Source organism: Rhincodon typus, chromosome 10 (assembly GCF_021869965.1).
Source record: "Rhincodon typus isolate 14 chromosome 10, sRhiTyp1.1, whole genome shotgun sequence".
Classification (NCBI taxonomy): Eukaryota; Metazoa; Chordata; class Chondrichthyes; order Orectolobiformes; family Rhincodontidae; genus Rhincodon; species Rhincodon typus.
In genome coordinates this window covers 30,221,585-30,242,684 of record NC_063341.1, presented here as the reverse complement: position 1 = coordinate 30,242,684, position 21,100 = coordinate 30,221,585, and the positions used below count along the sequence as shown (strand labels likewise).

The following is a 21,100-nucleotide window of genomic DNA, read 5'->3' as shown; positions in this document are numbered from 1 at the left end:
CAACAATTCCTTATGTGGCTCAATGTCACATCTTACTTTTATAATCCTCCTGTAAAGGACCTCAGGATGCCTCATTTAAGTTAATTATTAATCGTATGTTATTTGTATTTCAGCTTTGCCACATATTTAGTCTTCTGACCAACTGTTCAATTTAATTACAACCAACTGCTCTTCATATTTGGCCATTCTGCACCAGAGCTAATAAGCTCTTGCTATTGACATGGAATACCCTAAAAGAAGTTAGCATTTTATTCCACAAAGTTGGCAATAATGTAAATTTAATTTTACAACAGCAAATAGGCAGGTGCACGTTTGGCTGCCTCACTTCACTAAATATGCTCACAGTCAGAAACCAAGAGGACTGTTAATGATCATACTATATACTCCCCCAGAAAGGACATTTAGAATATGAGGCTAGCTTCATCATATTTGCATAGTCATTTTCCATACTATGACTATTACATCAGCACATCTTTCATTTGCTGGCATACAGATCGTTCTCAGATACCAGCACACAGACTCTTGCTATTTATTGGTTGCCATGACAACTGTCATGGGCACTGCAACTCAATAATGATTTGTTGTAGGTCTGATTTGAGCCCTTGCATAACTCATTTCATTCATTGCTCAAACAGCTTCATCTTTGGTTCGAGGTAGTTTTACAGCTGCACTGCTTGGAAGTTTCTGAATTTACCAGTTGGTGATTCAGCCAAAATTCCTTTCCCAGGGTTCATCACTGCAGTTGGCCCTCGGCCCAAAGCCGCTTGAAGTAAAACAGATGGATCTCCGAGTAAACCGGGCTTCTGGAAATAAAAATGTTAAAAATAAATCAGAATTTCCCCTCATTTCTCTTGCTCCATTATGTTTTCTCCTTTTCCCATTAAGGAAAAGGAATCTGTGCAGCTTGGATACCTTCCAAGAGCCAATCTTAAGTGGTTTAGAAACACTGTCCCATAAGATAGCCCCAAAACACGGACTCAACAGTCCTTGGTCCAAATATCAGCTGGTCCTGTTGTGAGAGGTCAAAATACTGATTGAAGCTCACAGTTCAACTATGCAATGGGTTCTGTCTAGTAACAGTATTATTGACAGCAAAATTGTACAATCACTAGTTATTGGTGCCACATCTGGTCATTACAACTATTACTACCAGGTACAAATAGTTCAACAGCAAGTGACTGCATAACTCTTGGGCATAAAGTTCTACCAGCAGCACTGTTAGTAGTCAGTACAATTTTGATAATTACTATCAGTGCTGTTGGAATCAAGTACCTTCCACCTGGTTCAGCTTAATCGCTCCTACACATTCAGGATCCTTTCTTCTCATTCTTTTTCACCTGCTCACGGTGGTTGGTCATCATGCAAAAACTACTGCTAAAGCAAAACTTGCGTGCTGCACCCGGAGTTCAATTTTGTTTAAATTCACATTGCAAAACAATTTTTGTTTTCTGCAATGGGCAATGCGTTGGGGCTACAGGTCAGCTTTCAATAAATTGCTGACTCCAGCAAACTGCTTTTAATGCAAAACTAGACCTTAAAATACAGCTTTGTCACACAGGTTTAATGACTTCTAAATGAATTAATTCTCTCAACAGCCTCATTTACAAAATCACTGAGAAGGTAACCTCTGATAATTACCATCAATCTCAGGTTGTTCACATCTCACTTGCAAAAGGACACCCTTTGGTTGCTGCTCCAGGAGGAACAAAATCTCTTCACCCCATGGTTTAACCTTTGAAACAAAATTTGCCACAATAGTTCTGCAGTGATTATTCTCCTCAAATACATTTTCACCTTCATCTGTGCTGCCAATGTACCTGTATGTAAAATACTGGATTTGAAAGTTCTCAGCTCTGCAAGCGTGACTTGTTCTTTTATAAGGGGAAGGAGGATCATTCCTTAAGGGTCAGAAACCCTTAAACCAGTGGGTCAAAACAACATTTCCAAGCTATCTTGGTCTTGTCATTCAGCTTAAGTCACAATTATTTGGTAAAATAATTGCTCCAGTGTTTACCAAGTTGAGCATTTACAACCTACCAAGAGGCCAGGGCAATTGAAATTTAAGAGATCCATTCCAGCACATGTTTACAGTAACTAGAAGAGGCAGCTTTTTACATAGAGTCCACGGAGAAAGTTAACATGTGCCTTTGTGTCAGGGAATGAACGAGAAAATAATGTTCAGTGAAAAAGCAGAAAATCGCCAGGAGGTCGACGTGCTGGGATCACAAACACACAAGCCATGCTTCCTATTCCAGGATCATTATGGAATACAAAGATAACATCCAGCTTCTTTTCTCAACATGCTGGTCTACCAACTTCATTTTAAATTTCTTACGTTCATGATCAAAACCTTCAATATCCCTGCTGTATCTGTAACTGTTTTCCAGCATTTTAAACTTCTACAAACTATGACCCTCAAACGATAGGGTTCGTTATATTTCCCACGAATTTAGTCCATCATCGAAGTGGTGGTTACAGACATCCAGGGCCCAAGATCTGGAATTCCTTTCCTAAACCTAACATCTTTCTTTAAAGAGCCTCCTTAGTAACAGCAAGATGGCAGCAGAGTAAGACACTCCACCCGGAGCTCCTTTGTTCCGCCTGATTTGCTTTAATCTTCCCTCTCCTTTTAGCAGTCTCGGAGCAGCACAACTTTCCTTGTCCAGCTGAGTGCTGGCGCGGAGCGGACTGGAGGTTGGAGTGGAGCAGGACAGTTGTTAGACTGGGGTCTGGTGCGGGTGGTCAGACCATGTGCTGAGTTGCTGCTATTTGAAATTCCTTACTAAACTGTAACATCAATCCCTTAACTACGTTATAATTATCTTAGTTCTAACTTATTTTTTTAGACAATAAGTAATGCTACTACTTTCTTTTCATTCGTCTTTTGTATCCCAGATTTGTACCGGGGGGGGGTTACTTGCACCTATGATGGCACCATTAGAAGACAGCCACTGTAAAAACTTTTCACAGTATTCCTGTACTTCTGTAATTCGTTCTTGAACCAGTACATTCTATTATCTCCTTTGGCTTCCAAACAGATAACCTTCCAGTCCTGACAATATATTTCTAAGTTTTGTATCAACCACAAGTCTGGAATTATAATATTTTGTCCCCACGTTAAAATCATTGATGTTTATTCTGAACATCCTTTACAAGTGTTTAACATTTTCTCTACTACTGATGCAAGGCGAACATGGCTGTGGTTCCTCATTTTCTCTCACTCCCCCTAAGAGAGTGAGGTGATATTTGCTAGCTTCCAATCACTGAGAATGACCCCAGAAACTATGGAATTTTGGAAGATGATTACCAGCATATTAACTATCTTTAAAATTACTTCTTTAACACCCTGGATATAAAGTATCATGTCCAGAGTACTGGTCAGCTTTCAGCCCCATTAGGTTCTCCAGTACGATCCAAATAATAACTTATTTAATTCAATTCCTCACTCTCCCTGGTATCTTGGATTTCTAATTCTGGGAGATTTCTTGTAACATCCTCAGTAAAATCAGGCAATGTAATTATTTAGCCATGTTCTGGTTATAAATTCTCCTAACACTTTTTGTAATGGATCGACATTAAAAAGGTAACGATGGGCCAAAACTAATGTGCCCATAGAAGCTTTTAGTCATGCTTTTCCTATATTGTATTCATATCCTATTCTCTTTACTCATCTGTTGCTTAATCCTCCTTTGCTATATGCTTTAAAACCTCCCAATCTTCAGATGAACTGCTATTTCTAGCATATGTATATGCCTTTTCTTTTAATTTTATATAGTCCTTAACCCTCCATTGTCAGCCACTGTTGAATGACTGAGTTTTTGTACCATTGATGATTTTATAATTTCTGTAAGCCATGAAATAGTTCTTTTAAAGAACTGTCTATTGGCTTATGTAAAATCATGCCTTTTAATATACTTCCCAAACCACCTCAGCCAATTTGTACTTCACGCCTTCGTAATTTCTGCATTCAGATTTAATAATAATGTTTTTTTTTCCCCTACAGGTGCTGTCAGACCTGCTGAGATTTTCCAGCACTTGGTGTTTGTTTCAGATTTCCAGCATCCATAGCTCTTCATTTTTATTCTACGGATTTCACTTCAGTTGTGAAGATAACTTATTACTTTAAAAAAAAGTCAGAAGGACATTTGGAACAGTTACCTTAATACACCAGCTCCAAGAAAGTATGTAAATTAGTTAAGAACCTAGCAGGATGCCAATGGAGTTAATTGATGAGATGCTTATATTATTAAATTTATGACTCGAAGACAAGACAGACAGCGTCTCTGCCTCAGCCTCGTCTGCTCCTAGGATGGGGCGTTCTGCTCCCGAACATCCTAGATGTCATCTTATTTCAAGGACCACAAGTTCACCCCTTCAGTGGCTGAAAATGCTTTTGACCGCATCTCTTGCGTTTCCCGCACCTCTGCCTTCATATCTCCTCCCCTCCAAAAACAAAGACAGAATCCCCCCGTTCTCACATATCATCCCACTAACCTCCGTATTCAACATATCATTCTCCGCCACTTCCGCCGCCTACAATCCAACCCCACAACCAAAGATATATTTCCCTCCCCATCCCTATCTGCCTTTCATAGGGACCGCTCTCTCTGTGACTACTCGTCCACGTCACACTCCCACTAGCCCCGGCACCTTTCCCTGCAACTGCAGGAAGTGCTACACCTGCCCCTACACCTCCATTCAAGGCACCAAACAAACCTTCCACATCAGGCAGATGCAGTTCACCTGCACATCTGTCAACGTGGTCCATTGGATCTGCTGCTCCCAACGTAGCCTCCTCGACATCGGCGAGATCAAGCAGAGACCACTTTGTAGAGTGCCTGTGCTCTGTTCACGACAAACAACAACACCTTCCAGTCCTGAACCACTTCAACTCCCCCATCCAATCCCTAGGGAACGTGCATCCTGGGCCTCCTTCAGTGTCATAATGACATCACCCAGAAACTTGAGGAGCAGCACCTCATACTCTACCTTAGGAATAGGATAATTGACACACTCTGGGCTTAAGAGGCAGGCTATGATCCAGTACACGCTGCCTGCATCCAAGGCTGAATTGAAGGAACTAGACCTGGTGCAAAAACGCCAGACAGGCTACAAGAAAGAACATGCCTACTTCCCCGGACTTAGAGGCGGAGAGATGTAGTTATTGTAATGAGATCAGCCAGGTAGACCTTATAAGAGTTCCCTGACTGGGACTGTTAACCTGGTCCAATCAGACAGCCCTGGCTGACATATAAACAGTGTCAGAGATTCTGCTCTCTTGGAGCTGGCTTGGAGGAGGCCAGACCAATGTCAAATACCAAGAACATGTAAACAAGGGCAACTTGGTGACAGAATTGGCCTCTGTGGAGTTTTTTCAAGCACAATCTCAGAGTAAGGGGTTGCCCATTTAAGACAGATGAGGAGGAATTTCTTCTTTCAGAGGTTGATGGATCTGTGAAATTCTTTATCGCAGAGTGCTGTCAAGACAGGCTAAGAATATTTAAGTCTGGGAAACAGATTTTTAATCAGTAAAGAAATCAAGGGTTTACGGGGGAAAAAGGCAGGAAAAGTAGAGGTGAGGATTATCAGATCACCCATGACCTCATGGAATGGCAGGACAGACTTAAGATGCCAAATGGCGTACATTTTATAGTTTAGTTAATTGGAATTGCGCAGGAATGTTACATACCAGATCCAATACATAGAGGTGGACTGAAGAGTGACTTCGCAATTGAGAAATTGCAGTGAACAGTGCAACAAATCCTTATAAAGGGATTGAAACTACCTTGGCAAATGACATGGTTTGTTCAAAAATATTGGTCTCACCAAATGTGGTGGAACAACAAATTGAAGTGAAATATACGCTACGTTGTGACTATTTCTCAGGCGTACAGATTTAGAAGGGAAGACAAGAGTAGCCTGTGAAAAAGGGGGAACAATTTCAAGAGAGGACTTCAAAATTCAGATCTGATTTTTCAAAAATGTTTAACTGAAAAGAATGAGGGGAAAAAGACAACGAGACCAACAGGTTTAGTCTATCTTCTTTAATAGAAATGCAACAAATGGATCCTGCATTGAGAAAGTTATTTCAATCTAATCAAAAATTGAAGTCACATGGGATCTGCAGTGAGCTGGTAAGCTGGATATTGAACTGACTCAGTCATAAAAGATAGACAGTAGCGGTGAAAGTGTACTTTCTCGACTGGAGATCTATGACCAGTGCTGTTCCGCAGAGATCAGTGCTAGGACCCCTGTTGTTTATAATATGTATAAACAACTTGGAGGTGAAATTAAGCCTCTTCAGAATTGTGCCAATTACACTACCTCTTCATTCACTAAATGTTCGAGAATGTAGGTCCATTGCACTGAATCCTTCATGGAAAAACCCTTCAAATTTAGCAAACAAATCTAACAACCTTAGCAGCACCCCTCCTCTCCAGACATAGGTTCCATCAGTCAAGAAGATCAAAACAGTACTGTAAGTATAGTCTTGCCAAGGACGTCCCAAAAACACCTTTTCATACTTACCTTACCAAAGGAAAATCTCATGTCCAAACGTTAAACATCATCTGCTACATTCTTCCCCACACATTTAACTCAGCACAACATTGTTTCAGCCTCTAAACTCTTCTCAATGCCCATTTTCCATGTTTATTTTATTAGCAGCTAACAATGTTAGACTGTACTTGATCTCATTGACTTTTTTGAGGGGGAGGGGAAAGGGTTTGGTAGCAGTACTGAGGGGTATGAGCAGCAGCAATGTGGGAAGGGATATCATGCATTCCCTCTCATTTAAGTCACTGATGTAAGCTGTACAAAGCTGAAAGATTAGCAAAGATCCCCATGGAACTCTACCTATCACATCCTGCTAATCAAACGAAGACCCATTTCTGCACACTTTCTACTTTCCTCCAGCCAATCTAACGTTACCCTCGACATCACGAGCTCTTATTTTCCGCAATAACCTTTAATAGGGCACCTTACTAAGTGCCTTGAGGAAGTCCCAGTATAGAAGATCTACAGGCATTCTTTTACTCTCAAGTACGTTATTCTGACAAAGAACACTAAGTTGATTAAATGGGTTTCCTATTATGTTTGAGGAAGGGTCACTCAACCCAAAACACTAACTCTGATTTCTCTCCACAGATGCTGCCAAACCTGCTGAGCTTTTCTAACAATTTCTATTTTTGTCTCTGATTTACAGCATCCATGGTTCTTTTGGTTTTCCTTTTATGAAACTATGCTGATGTTTCCAACGGAGTCTTATCAAGTGTAAAGTTATAATCTCTTGATGATCAATTCCAATGCTTTCGTAATGGCAGACATGAAGCTAACCAGCCTATTGTTTTCTTTTTTCTGCCTCCCTTCCTTTTTGATTTGTGAAAAAGGGTTTAAAGATCGGGGGGAAAACACTGAATACTTCATAAGAAAAAAAATTTGAAATTTCAAGAAAAACAATTAATCATCATCAGTTTCCTTTAATGGAAGGAGCATTTTGTTGTGTCTGGAAAAAGTTACTTTCAAAAGATTAGGAGCTTCAGAATAGATACGTTAAAAAAAAATTGCTGGTTCAAGAATGTAGCCTCTGAAGAGATGTGTCAAATTTGAAGTGTTTGATTTTTCAATTTAAAATAAGATCAAAAGGTTGGTGCTTTATCACTTGCATATAATAGGATGCTTATACTTTGCTGGAGGCATTTACCAGGCAGGACTTGTTAATTTTCCAGTGTTTTATCAAAATTTAGCTGGATCTCAAGGCAAGAATAAGCACTTCAAAAAAAGGTGTTGGGAATAAGAACTCATTATAATGATCTACATGAGCTGAAATGATCTCGGAGGAGGTGTGATCATTTCACAAAACACTTGTCTGAAGTTTGCAAGTAACAAAAATTAATTTTTAAAATGTGCTAATTTAACATACAATACTAGCCAGTGAATTAAGACAATACGAATTACTATTTTTCTTACTTGCAATGGGTTTATAAGAGTCATAGGATAGTAGTGTCATATGGAACAGAATTCTCCAAAACGGGAATAAAACAAGTCCGTAAAATTGTCATAAGACTTACAAACATCTGAGTGCATCTAAGAAGTATGGCAAACTCAGTGACGTGTGAAAACCGTAAATAAGATATCGGTTGTTAATTCAAAAGTTTCCCTCTTACCGCCTCCAACTGACATCCCTGCCAACTCTCACAATCAAACTTTACACAAAGGCCATTGCATATAGCCATAAGATCTGCGCAATCATGCTAATGCACAAATTGATGCATTCAGGAGAAATGGGTGAATGCCAAGAACAAAACAGCACTGAGAAGAAACATAACATAAATACAGTTAAGGATTTGAGATTATGTCAGCTAGAATCTAAACATTAACTCACATTGCTGATTGCTGGATTCTTCTTGTTCAGGAGCTGCTGTTGTGCTGCTTGCATTTGTACTAGATTCTGAAACACTCCATTTCCCAACACAGCATTCTAAGAAATTAAAATGAAGTTGGTCACACAACACAATGATACATAAACCAAATTAATTCAAGTCGTACAATAACATAGCATGGGAACAATACTTTGTTTTCAGTAAACGTTGAGGAATAAGGCTATAAAATATAGGAACAGAAGTAGGCCAGTCAGCCCCTTAAACCTGCTCCATCATTCAATAAGATCACGGGGCTGATCCAACATTCCTCATCTCCACTTTCCTGCCCTAATAATCAAGGATCTATGTCAGCCTTAAATATAAACAAGGACTCTGCCCCCCCACAGCTGACAATCCATAAGACAATCTCTCCATACTGGGGATCACCTTGGTGAACCTTCTCTGACCTGCCTCCAATAAAATGATATCTTTCCTTAAATAAGGGGACCAAAACTGCTCAGTGCTGCATTTGTGATCTCACCAGCACCTTGTACAGCTGCAGGAAGACTTCTCTACTCTTATACTCCAGTGCCCTCAAATTAAGGACTAGCATTCCATTTGCCTTCCAGATTACCTGCAGCATCCGTGTGCTAGCTTTCTGCATCTCATGCACAACAACCCCAAAGTCTCCGTGTGTTGCAGCTTTCTGCAGATTTCCTCCATTTAAATAACATCCCATTCTTTTGTTCTGCCTTCCAAAATGAATAACATTTCTTCACATCATACTGCATTTGCCAACTTTTCACCCACTTATTTAACGTATCAATATCTCTCTAAACTGTTTGCATCCCTCTCAATTTGCCTTTCCACCTATGTGTGTTTTCTGCAAAATTTGGCTACAGTACAATCACTTCATTTCTCCAAGTCTAACATATATTGCAAACAGCTGTGATTCCAGCACTGATCCCTGTAGAACCCAACTGGTTACAGGTCACCAATCTAAATAAGCAGCCCTTATTCCCACTCACTGTTTCATGCCCATGAGCCAATTCTCTATTCATGCTATATACTACATCCAATACCATGGGATCCTAGCACATGACAAACTTTTGATTAGATGTGACTTTATGTCATGTGGACCTAAGTACAGTGAAAAGCTTTGTTTGTGAGCAGTATAGGTAGATCATAGTAAGCAAGGACATACAGATCGTAGGGCGAAATAAAACTTGCATAAAGTAAGGCATACAGGACACGTGCTAGACAAGATTAACATTATTTTAGCATTATTTTAAGTTAGAGTCCATACATCAGTCTAACAGCAGCAGGGGAGAAGCTGTTCTTGAACCTGCTGGTGCAGGTGTTCAAGCTTCTGTATCTTCTGCCTGATGGAAGAGGTTGTAGGAGAGCATTACTGGGGTGGCATGGGTATTTGATGATGTTGGCAGCCTTTCCGCAGAAACAAGATGTATAAATGGAATTCATGGATGGGAGGGTGGCGTCTGTGATGGCCTGGGCTATGCACAGAACCTACTGTAGTTGTTTTTTTTAAAAATACGGTCCTGGGCACAGCAATTGCTATACCAGGCCATGATGCACCCAGACAGTATGCTTTCTATGGTGCATCTGTAAAAGTTGGTGAGGGTCTTTACGGACATGCCAAATTTCCTGAGCCGCCTAAGAAAGTAGAGGCATTGCTGTGCCTTCTTCACTGTCACATCTGCACGGTTAAGTCCAGGACAGACGGTCGGTTATTGTCACTCCTAAGAACTTGACACACTCAACCCACATCAACTTCCGCTCTGTTGATGTAGATGGGGACATGTTCTCCTCCTTTCTTTCTTAAGTCAATAACCAGTCAGTTATTCAGCGTTACCAACATTGAGAGGGTGGGGCGGGGTTGTTATCATTGCACCATCATTTTGTTAAGTATCTTGTTGAGCACCTTCTTGAAATCCAAGTACAATACATCTACTAGTTCTTCTCTGCTCACTCTGGTTCAGACTTCTAGAAAAACTCTAAATTAGTCAGACACTATTACCCTTTCATGAAGGCATGCTGATTCTACTTGATTAGATCACAATTTTCCAAATGTTCAGTGTGTTCCTTAAATAATTGATTCCAATATAATTGATGTTAGGCTAATCAGCCTACTGCTACCCACTTTTCGTATCCCTCCCTTTTTGAACAGGGTTGTCATATTAACAGTTCTTAATTTTGCGCCTTCATCTTGGTTATGCTGCAGATAATTGCTGCTTCCATTCTCCTCCATAAGTCAACCATGGCTAGCCAAGAAAGTCAGACACAGTATTAATACTCTCGCACTTCTCCAGAATCCAACAATTTTTGGGAAGTTGCAACCAAAGCATCCGCTATCTCTGTACAATCTGTATCTCTTTTACAATCCTAGGAAGTAGGTCCAGACAATCTATCTACCTTTAGCCCTACTAGATTGCCTAATACTACTTCTCTAATGATGGTGGTGGTTCTCAATTCGTTCCCCATATTCCTCAGCATTAACGGGATGGTCGATGCATCTTCCCCATAGAGATGGATGCAAAATATCTGTTTAACTCCTCCATCATTTCACTGTTCCCAAAAATGGTCTCCCTAGTTTCACTTTTAGGGGAGGCGATGGCCTAGTGGTATTATCGCTGGGCTGTTAAGCCAGAGACCCGGATAATCTCGTGGGTTTGAATTCCACCATGGCAGACGGTGGAATTTGAATTCAATAAATATCTGGAATTAAGAGTCTAATGATGACCATGGATCCATTGTTGATTGTCGGAAAAACCCATCTGGTTCACTAATGTCCTTTAGGGAAGGAAACTGCCATCCTTACCTGGTCTGGCCTGCATGTGATTCCAGATCCATAGCAATGTGGTTGACTCTGAAACCTCCTCTGGGCAATTAAGGACGGGCAATAAATGCTGCCGGCCAGCAACACCCTCATCCCACGAATGAATAAAAAAAAAATTCCAAAATGGCCTATGCTCACTTTGACCTATCTATCCTTTCTTAGATATTTAAAGAAGCTCTTTTTAGTTTTTATATTTCCTCACTAGTTTGTCCTCAGTTTATTTTCTGTCTTGATAATCATTTTAATTCTTCTTTGCTAGATTCTGAATTTATCCCAATCTTCAGGGATATCACTGACTTTGGCCTCCTTATACGTATTTTTTCCAACTTAATACTGTCCCTAATTTCTTTGGTTATCCATGGTTGACTTATGGAGGAGAATGGAAGAAGCAATTATCTTCAACATTACCAAGATGAAGAATCAAAATTAAGAACTCTCAGTCACAATCACTCATGAAATGATTCATTGGTTTATGATTAGATGGAGGAGATGGACCAGAAGAGACAGGATTTTATACTTATCCCACATCATATGGCGTACTGATATTCACTCAGCGTGTAAATTAAATGAATACTTCTTGTACAGAAAGGAGGAGGGTGGGCGAAAAGGCTGGAGAGAAGGGGTGGGTGGGAGCCAATGGGAGGAAGAATGGCATATTTTTTCACTGCAGGTGAAAACGTATTTTTGACTTCAAGAAATTGTTTCTTATAAAAAAACCTCCAAGATCCCTGCACATCTAGCTATGCACACATTTTCCTTCAGATAGACACTCACGGCCGTCAAAATTCATAGCCAACACTTCCGGTAACAACTCCACTCTATCTCCTCCCCGTCAGCAGTATTGCTAGAGTGGCCAACAAGGAAATACAAGTGAGTCTCTAGTCAAGCAAGAAATTAGCCATTTGAAAGAAAAGCCCATCATACCAAACATTCTTTGGGAACAGACGACAGAAGAAGTCTTCAAAGAAAAATCAGATTCTTGGGGTTTCATGAGCAATTTTAAAAAAAGGATATTTCCTCCCTAGCCAAGCATGGGAATTGACAGAAGAGCATTGCCTAAGAAGGGACAGAAGGCAATTACCAAACACTTGACCCATCATGTTGCACTTGGAGGTGCACTGGAAGCTACATTTATTAATAAACAGGGTCCAGTTCTTTGTAATAGAAAGATCATAAACACATACTGCACCAGTTTCAAAGGAATATGCGTCAGCCATTCTCCATATCCTTTCTTATTCTGTCTGGTTTAAATTTTAAACAAAGCGAAACAGCCTCATTAACTGGTGCATTCGCATGGCAATGTTTTTACCAGAGTAGATTTGCAAACCAATCAACAATTTCTTCTCATATAAAGAATGTGGATTTCCCTTTACTTTGGGGTATCTTGTAAATTGTCTTGTTGAATAAAAGACTAATGACTCTAACAACACTTTTTTTTTTTCCCCCCAGTAGACAAGTATAAGAAATTTTAAGTTAGTACCTGTCACAGCATTTCAAAGTAACCGATGGCATGCAAGGTGCTTGGATTCCTAAAATCTCCATAAGATTACATGGAAGCGAGGTGCTGAGGGAACCCCCTCATCCTACCAAAGTTACTGCCATGTCACATGCACTAGACCAAAAATTGGGAGTTTCCACTGCCTGCCAGTTTTATTGAAGGAATCTACCCAAGACACGGTCTAGCAGAATTTCACTAGCTTATATCTGACAATTCAGCCAGACTAAGCTTGAATGCACTGTCTGCATTTATCAAAGTGTGCTTTATATGTTTGAATACATTTCTGAAAGCATGGTTTCTATTTGAAGTTACCTGTGTTTGATTTATCTGAAGTAGGGCTGCAGTCAGTACAGGATTTGGCAGAACTGGCACGTTGCTAGTATTTCCCAAAATACCTAGAAAGATCATATCAGATTACAGGTTAATCTGAAGAAACAAATTGCTTGTATGTAGTTCACAATCTAATCATTCATTCCAAATTGCACCACTATAGAGTACAGAAAAACTTTCTTTAAATGGCATGAAAACTTACAATTGATATTTACACAAAGGTTAGCACCCCTCTAAATGTCTAGTCCAACAAAATATTGTGACCCTATACAGTGAATGTTGCCAAACCATGCTTGTGGTAATAATCACACCTGAGGCTTTTTTCCTATCATGTAAAACATCAGAAGAATTCATCTGTTTCTTCCTACTCCTCAGTCAATGGAGGCCACATTCAAATTTATCAAGTTGACCCAGAGTTTCATCCAATTCTTAGCTTAGGTGCTTTATAAAGTCAGAGTCATACAGCATGGAAACAGACCCTTCAGTCCAACCAGTCCATGCCAACATTGTTTCCAAACTAAACTAGTCCCACTTGCCTACAATTGACCCATATCATTCCAAATCTTTTCTACTCATGAACTTATCCAAATGTCTTTTAAACACTAACTGTACCTGCATCCACCACTTCGCCTGGCAGTTCATCCCATACACAAATCACAGTGTAAAAAAAGTTGCCTCACGTCCTTTTTAATTCTTTCTCCTATCACCTTAAAAATATGCCCCCTAGTTTTGAACTTCCCCCACCCCAGGAGAAGGATCCTTGTCATTCACCTTATCTGTGCCCATCATAGTTTTATAAATCTCTAAGGTCACCCCTCAACCTCCTGTGCTGCAGTGAAAAATGCCCCAATCTTTCCAACATATTTTTATGTCTCAAACCCTCTATTCCCAGCAATGTCCTGGTAAATCTTTTCTGAATCCTCTAGTTTAATAATATCCTTCCTATAACAGAGCAACCAGAACTGCACACAGTACTCAAGAAGAGGCCACACCAACATCCTGTACAATTTCAACATGATATCTCAACTCCTATACTCAAAGGTCTCAGCAATGAAGGCAAGCATGCTAGACATCTTCTTAACCATCCTGTCTGTGAAACAAATTTCAAAGAATTATGTACCTGAACCCCTAGGTCTCTATTCTACAACATACCCCACGGGCCTATCATTAATTGTACAAGTTCTGTCCTTGTTTGTGTTGTAATGCAATACCCGACATTATCCAAATTAAACTCCATCTGCCACTCCTCAGCCCATTGGCCCAACTGATTTTAAGTAAAGGGAGATTGAGAAATATTAAACCACTAGCTTATTACTAGCAGCTCCAGTTTGAGCATGGTTTCATAGAGAATCCGTTCTGCAGATCATCGCTTAGGCCTATTAATGCTGTTGTCTTTGGGTCACATTGTTGACAGAGTCCAACAAGGTAAGAGATCTGATCCCCATCTGAGTGAAAAAGATTTTGTTTTATGTAAATAAAAACTCAACAATGCCCGTTATTGTATGATCAATGCACTGGGACATTGACCCTTTTTGCATGGCCATGCGTACTCACTAACTTAAAAACGATTGAACAAAAACAAGAAATTGCTGGAAAAACACTCAGCAGTTTTGGCAGCATCTGTTGAGAGAAAGCAGAGTTAATGTTTCAAGTCCTGTGACCCTGCTTTCTCTCAACAGACGTGCCAGATCTGCAGAGTTATTCTCCAGCAATTTCTGTTTCTGATTTCCAGCATCTGCAGTTTTTGTTTAAAAAAAGGGGTCGACTTGTGCTCAATATCCAAAGAGACCGTTAAATTACACAGTGTAGGTGCAAAGCTAAATGTCCTGTTAATGTGACTACACTGACAGAATCCAGACAAACGTGAGTACTTCAAACTTCAAATGTTCATGCTATTCATGTGACAGGTTCCTCAAGTACCAAAGTCAACGTTACAATATAAAGGTGATGGGAAATCACAATAGAACTTCCTGCCACCACGTGACTTTTAACAATTCGAGTTAGCTATTTGAGCAGAGTTCAAACACATACAAGGATAAAAATGTTCAAGTATTTTCTTGATCACCTGCTTGTTAAAGACAAAGCATATTCACAAATGCGAAAGTCTTCTCCAAAAAAAAAGGAGACCAATTAGGAAAGTAAACTCAATGAAATAGATGCACTGTACGTGAATTGTCAGAATGCAGTGAAATGTTTCAAGATAATTATTGAAAACATCAACCATATAGAACATGAGGAAATGTAGCAAATCACAGTAGATTAAAAACAATTTCATGAAAATTAGTTAGATACAGTATCCCATGGAGATTAGACGCTGTTGTGATTTGCACCTGAATATGGTGGATGGGAGGCAAGTTACTCACTACAGGATTACTAGCCTCTGATCTGCTCTTGTAGCCACAGAATTTAATATGACGACAGAGCAAAAATCAGCACAGAGCAGAGGGATCATAAAAGACCTCAGAAAAACAAACAGGTTTACGGAATGAAGATGATAACTGACAAATATATGCCTATAAAATTTTCCTGTCAAAATGTAAGGGAATGGGTAAATACATTTAATCAAAAGACTATTTAATCTCCAGTGGGCACAGTCTCAGAATTAAGGGGCACCAATTTAAGACTGGATGAGAAGGAGTTTCTTCTGAGGTTTGAGGCTGTTTGGAATTTCTTGCCACAGAGAGCTGTGAGGGGAAAGTCCCCACGTACACTGAAGTCTGAAATAGACAGATTCTTGATCAGTAAAGGAATCAAGGGTTATGAAGGAAAAATGCAGGAAAGTGGGCTTGAGGAATGTCAGATCAGCTATGATCCTATTCAATGGCACACCAGGTGAGGGGTCAAGCAGTCAACTCCTGATCTTATTTCTGATGGTCTGACTGCAAAGAGGATATGGATTATCACAGATTGAAATGGTCAAGCATATAATTATCTGGAAGTTTGATTGCAGACAGGGAGAGACAGAAACAGGAACCAAGAGTATAAGGACAAAGAACACTTGATAAATTTGGACAAAATACAGATCAGTCCACAGTTACAGTACTAAGTGCAATTCTGGATTTTCCACTAGACAGAAGACATCAGTGTAACAGAAAATATAAAGAAGTTTGGCAAGAAAATGCCAGAAATGGCAAGTTACTATTTATGAGAAGAAATTAAAAAAAGGTACTTGAATCAGAGGACAATGTGAAAACTGGATAGAAGCTTATGGAATTACTAAGTGTTTCTGCTAAACTGAACGTGAAAGGATATTTTCACTGGTTTGGAGTCAGTGACTTAAGCGTCAAGTTAAAACACTTCCAAAGTGTAAGAAGGAACTTTGTGAAAATGTCTATGCATAGACTGATGTACCACCTGGGTGATTAAGGCAGCAACATTGACACTTTTTAAAATTCCATAAATATTTGGATTATTAGAGCACAAAACAATGCTGTGGGGGGGGGAAAAAAAAAACATGAGTTTTGGATTGCTCCAACAAGGGTCAGCACAAAAAAATAAGTGGGCTGAACTCCAATACTCTATGCTATGAGTCTTTACTGCTCAAGTTACAAGTGATCATATTAGATATCAAATTTCATCTGAAGAATTCAAAAGTAAGTGAATACACATGGAAATAAAGTGCTTATTTGTGCCTTCTAAATGCTGAACTCTTTCAAACACTTTCACCCATCAAAACTCTCAGATTTAAAAAGCTACTTAGAAATGAAAACATTCAAATAAGTCAGATGAAGTTGTGAATCACAATATACTTTGAGAGGTGCATCCTGTTAAGAGTCGAAAAACATCACAAGCTCAGAACTACTTCATAAAGAAACAGTACTCACTTTTTTTGCCAGCATACCCATGGAAGTAAGGCCTCAGTAGTAATTGCAATGCAACAGGATTACCCAGGCTGTTTAAAATCTGCAGCGGATTAGGTTCAGGAAGAAGGCCCTTCCTGCTGTTCAGCAACTTAGAAGAGAAATTTTAAGTGAGCTACGTAGCCAATCATTTCAATAACAAATGCATCATACAAAGTTTCACATAAATAAATGAGTTCCTTTATTTTATTCATTCATGGGACATCGACACTGGCTGATCCAACCCTGACTGCCCTCGATAAAGGAGTAGTGCACTCCTTGAATTGCTCTAGTCCATTATAGGTATGCCCACAATGCTGTTAAGGAGGAAGTTCCAGGATTTTGACCCAGCAACATTGAAGGAATGACCACATATTTCCAAGTCAGGATAATGACTAGCTTAGAGAAACTTGCAGGTGGTGGTGTTACCATATATTTATTGCCCTTGTCCTTCTAGATGCTTATGGTTATGGTTTGGAAGGTGTTGAGGAGCCTCAGTGAATTTCTGCAGCGCATCTTGTCGATGATGCACGCTGCTGTTACTGATTGTCTATGTGGGAGGGAATAAATGTTTGTGGATGTGGTGCCAATAGGGATGCTTTGTCCGAGGTGGTGTCAAGCTTCTTGAGTATTATTAGAGCGGCAATCATCCGGGAGGCGGGAGGGATTCTATCGCACCCCTTACTTTGCCTTGTGGATGGTGGACAACTTTAGGGAGTTAGGAGGCATATTATTTGTTTCAGCATTTCCAGCCTCTGATCTGCTCCTGTAGCCACAGTAGGCATACTGACCTGTATACTGGTCAGCATACTGACCTGTATACTGGTCAGCGGCAACCTCTGGTGTGTGCGCGCGAGGTCTTATGCATTGGACATTGACTGCTTCAATATCTGAGGAGTCAAGAATGAAACCATAGAAATTAGGAGTAGAAGACCAATTAGCTCATTGTGCCTGCTTCACATTCAAAATGATCTTGGCTGATTCTCTATCTCAAAACCGTAAACCTGCTCTCACTCCATATACCTTAACACCTTTAATTGCTAGGATTGTACTTAAATGTATTCAGTAACTTGTTCTCCACAGAAACATGGCATTGAATTCCACAGGCTCATCATTAGCAAAGTAATCTCAACTGCATTTCCTTAGGCTGTGACCCCATGGCCAGGTGAAACATCATCCCTAGATCCAGTCCAGTGATAATACTACTCGGCCATTACCTCCCCTGAAAATACATTTGCTGTATATTTGTCCACTCAACTTTTCTAAATCACTTTAAAGCCTCTTTACATTCTCAACCACTCACACAACCACCTAGTTCTGTCTTATCAGCAAACTGAAATATTATACTTGAAACAAAAAACAGAAATTGCTGGAAAAGATCAGGTCTAGCAGCATCTGTGAAGAGACATGAGAGTTAACATTAACTCTGATGTCTCCTCACAGATGCCATCAGACTTCCCAAGCTTTTCCAGCAATTTTTGTTTTTGTTTGATTTACAGCACCCACAGTTCTTTCAGTTTTTATTTAATATTACACTTAAGTCTCTTATCCAAATTGTTCATATATAGCGAATAGGTTGGACCCAAGTACTGAACCCTGGTCGTACCCTATAACAAAAGTGACCCATTTACTCCTACTCTTTGTTTTCTGTCTGTTAACTAATTCACAGTCCATACTAATATATCAGTGCAATCCATCATCTTTGATTTTTCACAGCAATTTCTTACACTGAACTTTATCAAAAACCTTCAAAAATCCAAAACACACTACATCCACTAGTTCTCTCAACTATTCTTCTAGTTGCGCCCTGAAAAAACTCCAGTTGGTTTACCAAACACTATTTTCCTTGTATAACATGCAATACATGCGTTTGCTCTTTAAAATTAACTATTTCCTATTTACTGGTATGCCTTTTAAGAAATTGCACAGTTGATTGCAGACAACACACTGCTTTGTAGTTTGAGATAACAAGGTGTAGAGCTGGAGGAACATAGCAGGCCAAGCAGGAAAGCTGACATTTCGGGTCTGGACCCGTCTTCAGAAATGGGGGAGGGGAAGGGGATTCTGAAAGAGAGAGAGAGAGAGAGAGAGAGAGAGGGGTAGATGGAAGGTGGATAAAAGAGCAGATAGGTGGAGAGGAGACGGACAGGTCAAGGTGGCGGGGATGGAGCCAGTAAAGGTGAGCGTAGGTGGGGAGTTAGGATGAGGGTTGGTCAGTCAAGGGAAGACAGACAGGTCAAGGAGGCAGGGATACGGCTGGTAGGTAGGAGGTGGGGGTGGGGGTTGGTCAGTGAGGTGGGAGGAGTGGATAGGTGGGAAAAGACAGACAGGTCAAGGAGGCGGGGACGAGCTGGGTTGGTTTTGGGAGGTGGTCAGATTTTGAAGCTTGTAAAGTCCACACCTGAGACCATTGGGCTGCAGGGTTCCCAAGCGAAACATGAGGTGCTGTTCCTGCAACCTTCAGGTGGCATTGTTGTAGCACTGGAGGCGGCCCAGAATGGACATGTCGTCCAAGGAGTGGGAGGGGGAATTGAAGTGGTTCGCGACTGGGAGGTGCAGTCGTTTGTCTCGAACCGAACGTAAGTGTTCCACAAAGTGGTCTCCAAGCCTCCGCTTGGTTTCCCCGACAGAGGAGGCCACATCGGGAACAGCGGATACAACATACCACATTAGCAGATGTGCAGGTGAACATCTGTTTAACGTGGAAGGTTTTCTTGGGGCCTGGGATGGGGGTGAGGAGTGTAGCACTTCCTGTGGTTGCAGCGAAAAGTGCCAGGGGTGATGGGACTAGTGGGGAGTGTGGAGCGGACAAGGAAGTCACAGAGAGAGCGGTCCCTTTGGAAGGCAGATAAGGGTGGGGAGGGAAAAATGTCCTTGGTAGTGGGGTCAGATTGCAGGTGGCGGAAGATGACGCGTTGAATCCGGAGGTTGGAGGGGTGGTACGCGAGGACGAGGGGGTTTCTGTTTTTGTTGTTATTGAGGGGAGGGGGTATGAGGGATGAGTTGCGGAAAACGCGAGAGATGTGGTCGAGGGTGTTTTCAACCACTGTGGAGGGGAAGTTGCGGTCCTTGAAAAACGAGGACATCTAGGATGTCCGTGAGTGGAATGCCTCATCTCGGGAGCAGATGTGGCAGAGGTGAAGGAATTGGGAAGAGGAGATGGCATTCTTGCCGCAAGATGGGTAAGAGGAGGTGTATTCAGGTAGCTGTGGGAGTTGGTAGGCTTGAAATAAATATCGGTTTCCAGGTGGTTGCCAGAATGGAAACGGAGGGGTCCAGGAAGGGGAGAGAGGTATTGGAGCTCCTCGTGGGAGCACAATGCGGCGCCGATAGTCATCGATATAACAGAGGAAGAGGTGGGGGATGGGGCCAGTGTAACTGCGGAAGAGGGACTGTTCCACGTATCCTACAAAGAGGCAGGCACAGCTTGGGCCCATGCGGGTACCCTTGGCCACCCCCTCTGTCTGTAGGAAGTGGGATGATTTGAAGGAGAAGTTGTTAAGTTTCCTTTGTTTAGATTTGGATTCCTAGCTTCGGTTTGAACTGCTCCACCTTTTATCCCAATGAAGAATTCTATCATGTTACAGGCAATTATTTTCAAAAGGATGTTGTACAAAAGACTTGTTAACCCCTTTCCAATGCAAATAAATAAATCTAAATAGTCTGTCCCCCAAGCTGGCTCTTCAATGTACCGATTTAAAATTTCATTGTGTACATTCCAAGAATAATTTCTGCCACCCCCATTCCTTCTTAGTTCCACCTTGACTAATTCCACATCTGGGGTTCATGGGCCAATATTACCATTGCAATGATTTAATCTTGCACTAAGAACATCACTTGACCACATTGTCCATTTTGCCTCTTCTTCTTAAAGATCAAATACACTTGGATGTTCAGTTCCCAGCTTTGATCACTATGTCTCTGTATCTGCAATCGTAAAATACTGTGGGCAACTACTGGTATTGTTAATTCATCAACTTTATTGCAAATGCTCCATGCATTCAGATATAGTACCTTTAGACTGGCCTTTTTGACTCTTTTACACTTTTTGTATTCTGGTCCTAGTTTATTCTGCGTTCTGCTAATATTTTGTGCATTCAAACATCTCTACTTCGGATCATGTGATGGAGAGAACTTTGATGAAACAGCTGAGATGGATGCGTCTAGGACACTACCCAGAAGAACTCCTGCAGAAATGTCCTCAAGGGGAGGTGAG

General features: G+C 40.7%; 1 protein-coding gene across 8 annotated transcripts in view; it reads right to left on the bottom strand.

Moving 5' to 3' along the window:
* The window catches only part of raver2 (ribonucleoprotein, PTB-binding 2), a 108,376-nt gene that overhangs the window by 65,215 nt on the left and 22,061 nt on the right, over nt 1-21,100 (bottom strand). For all 8 annotated transcript variants that reach the window (XR_007263015.1, XM_048601734.1, XM_048601727.1 and 5 more), the window contains exons 5-8: nt 16,870-16,996; nt 13,028-13,110; nt 8,384-8,479; nt 695-803 (exon numbers count right to left, since the gene is read on the bottom strand). Coding sequence is in view for 7 of the 8 variants with exons in the window: in XM_048601734.1 (XP_048457691.1) it covers nt 695-803; nt 8,384-8,479; nt 13,028-13,110; nt 16,870-16,996 (415 nt within the window). In the remaining variant the exon portion in view is untranslated. The remainder of the gene's footprint in view (nt 1-694; nt 804-8,383; nt 8,480-13,027; nt 13,111-16,869; nt 16,997-21,100) is intronic.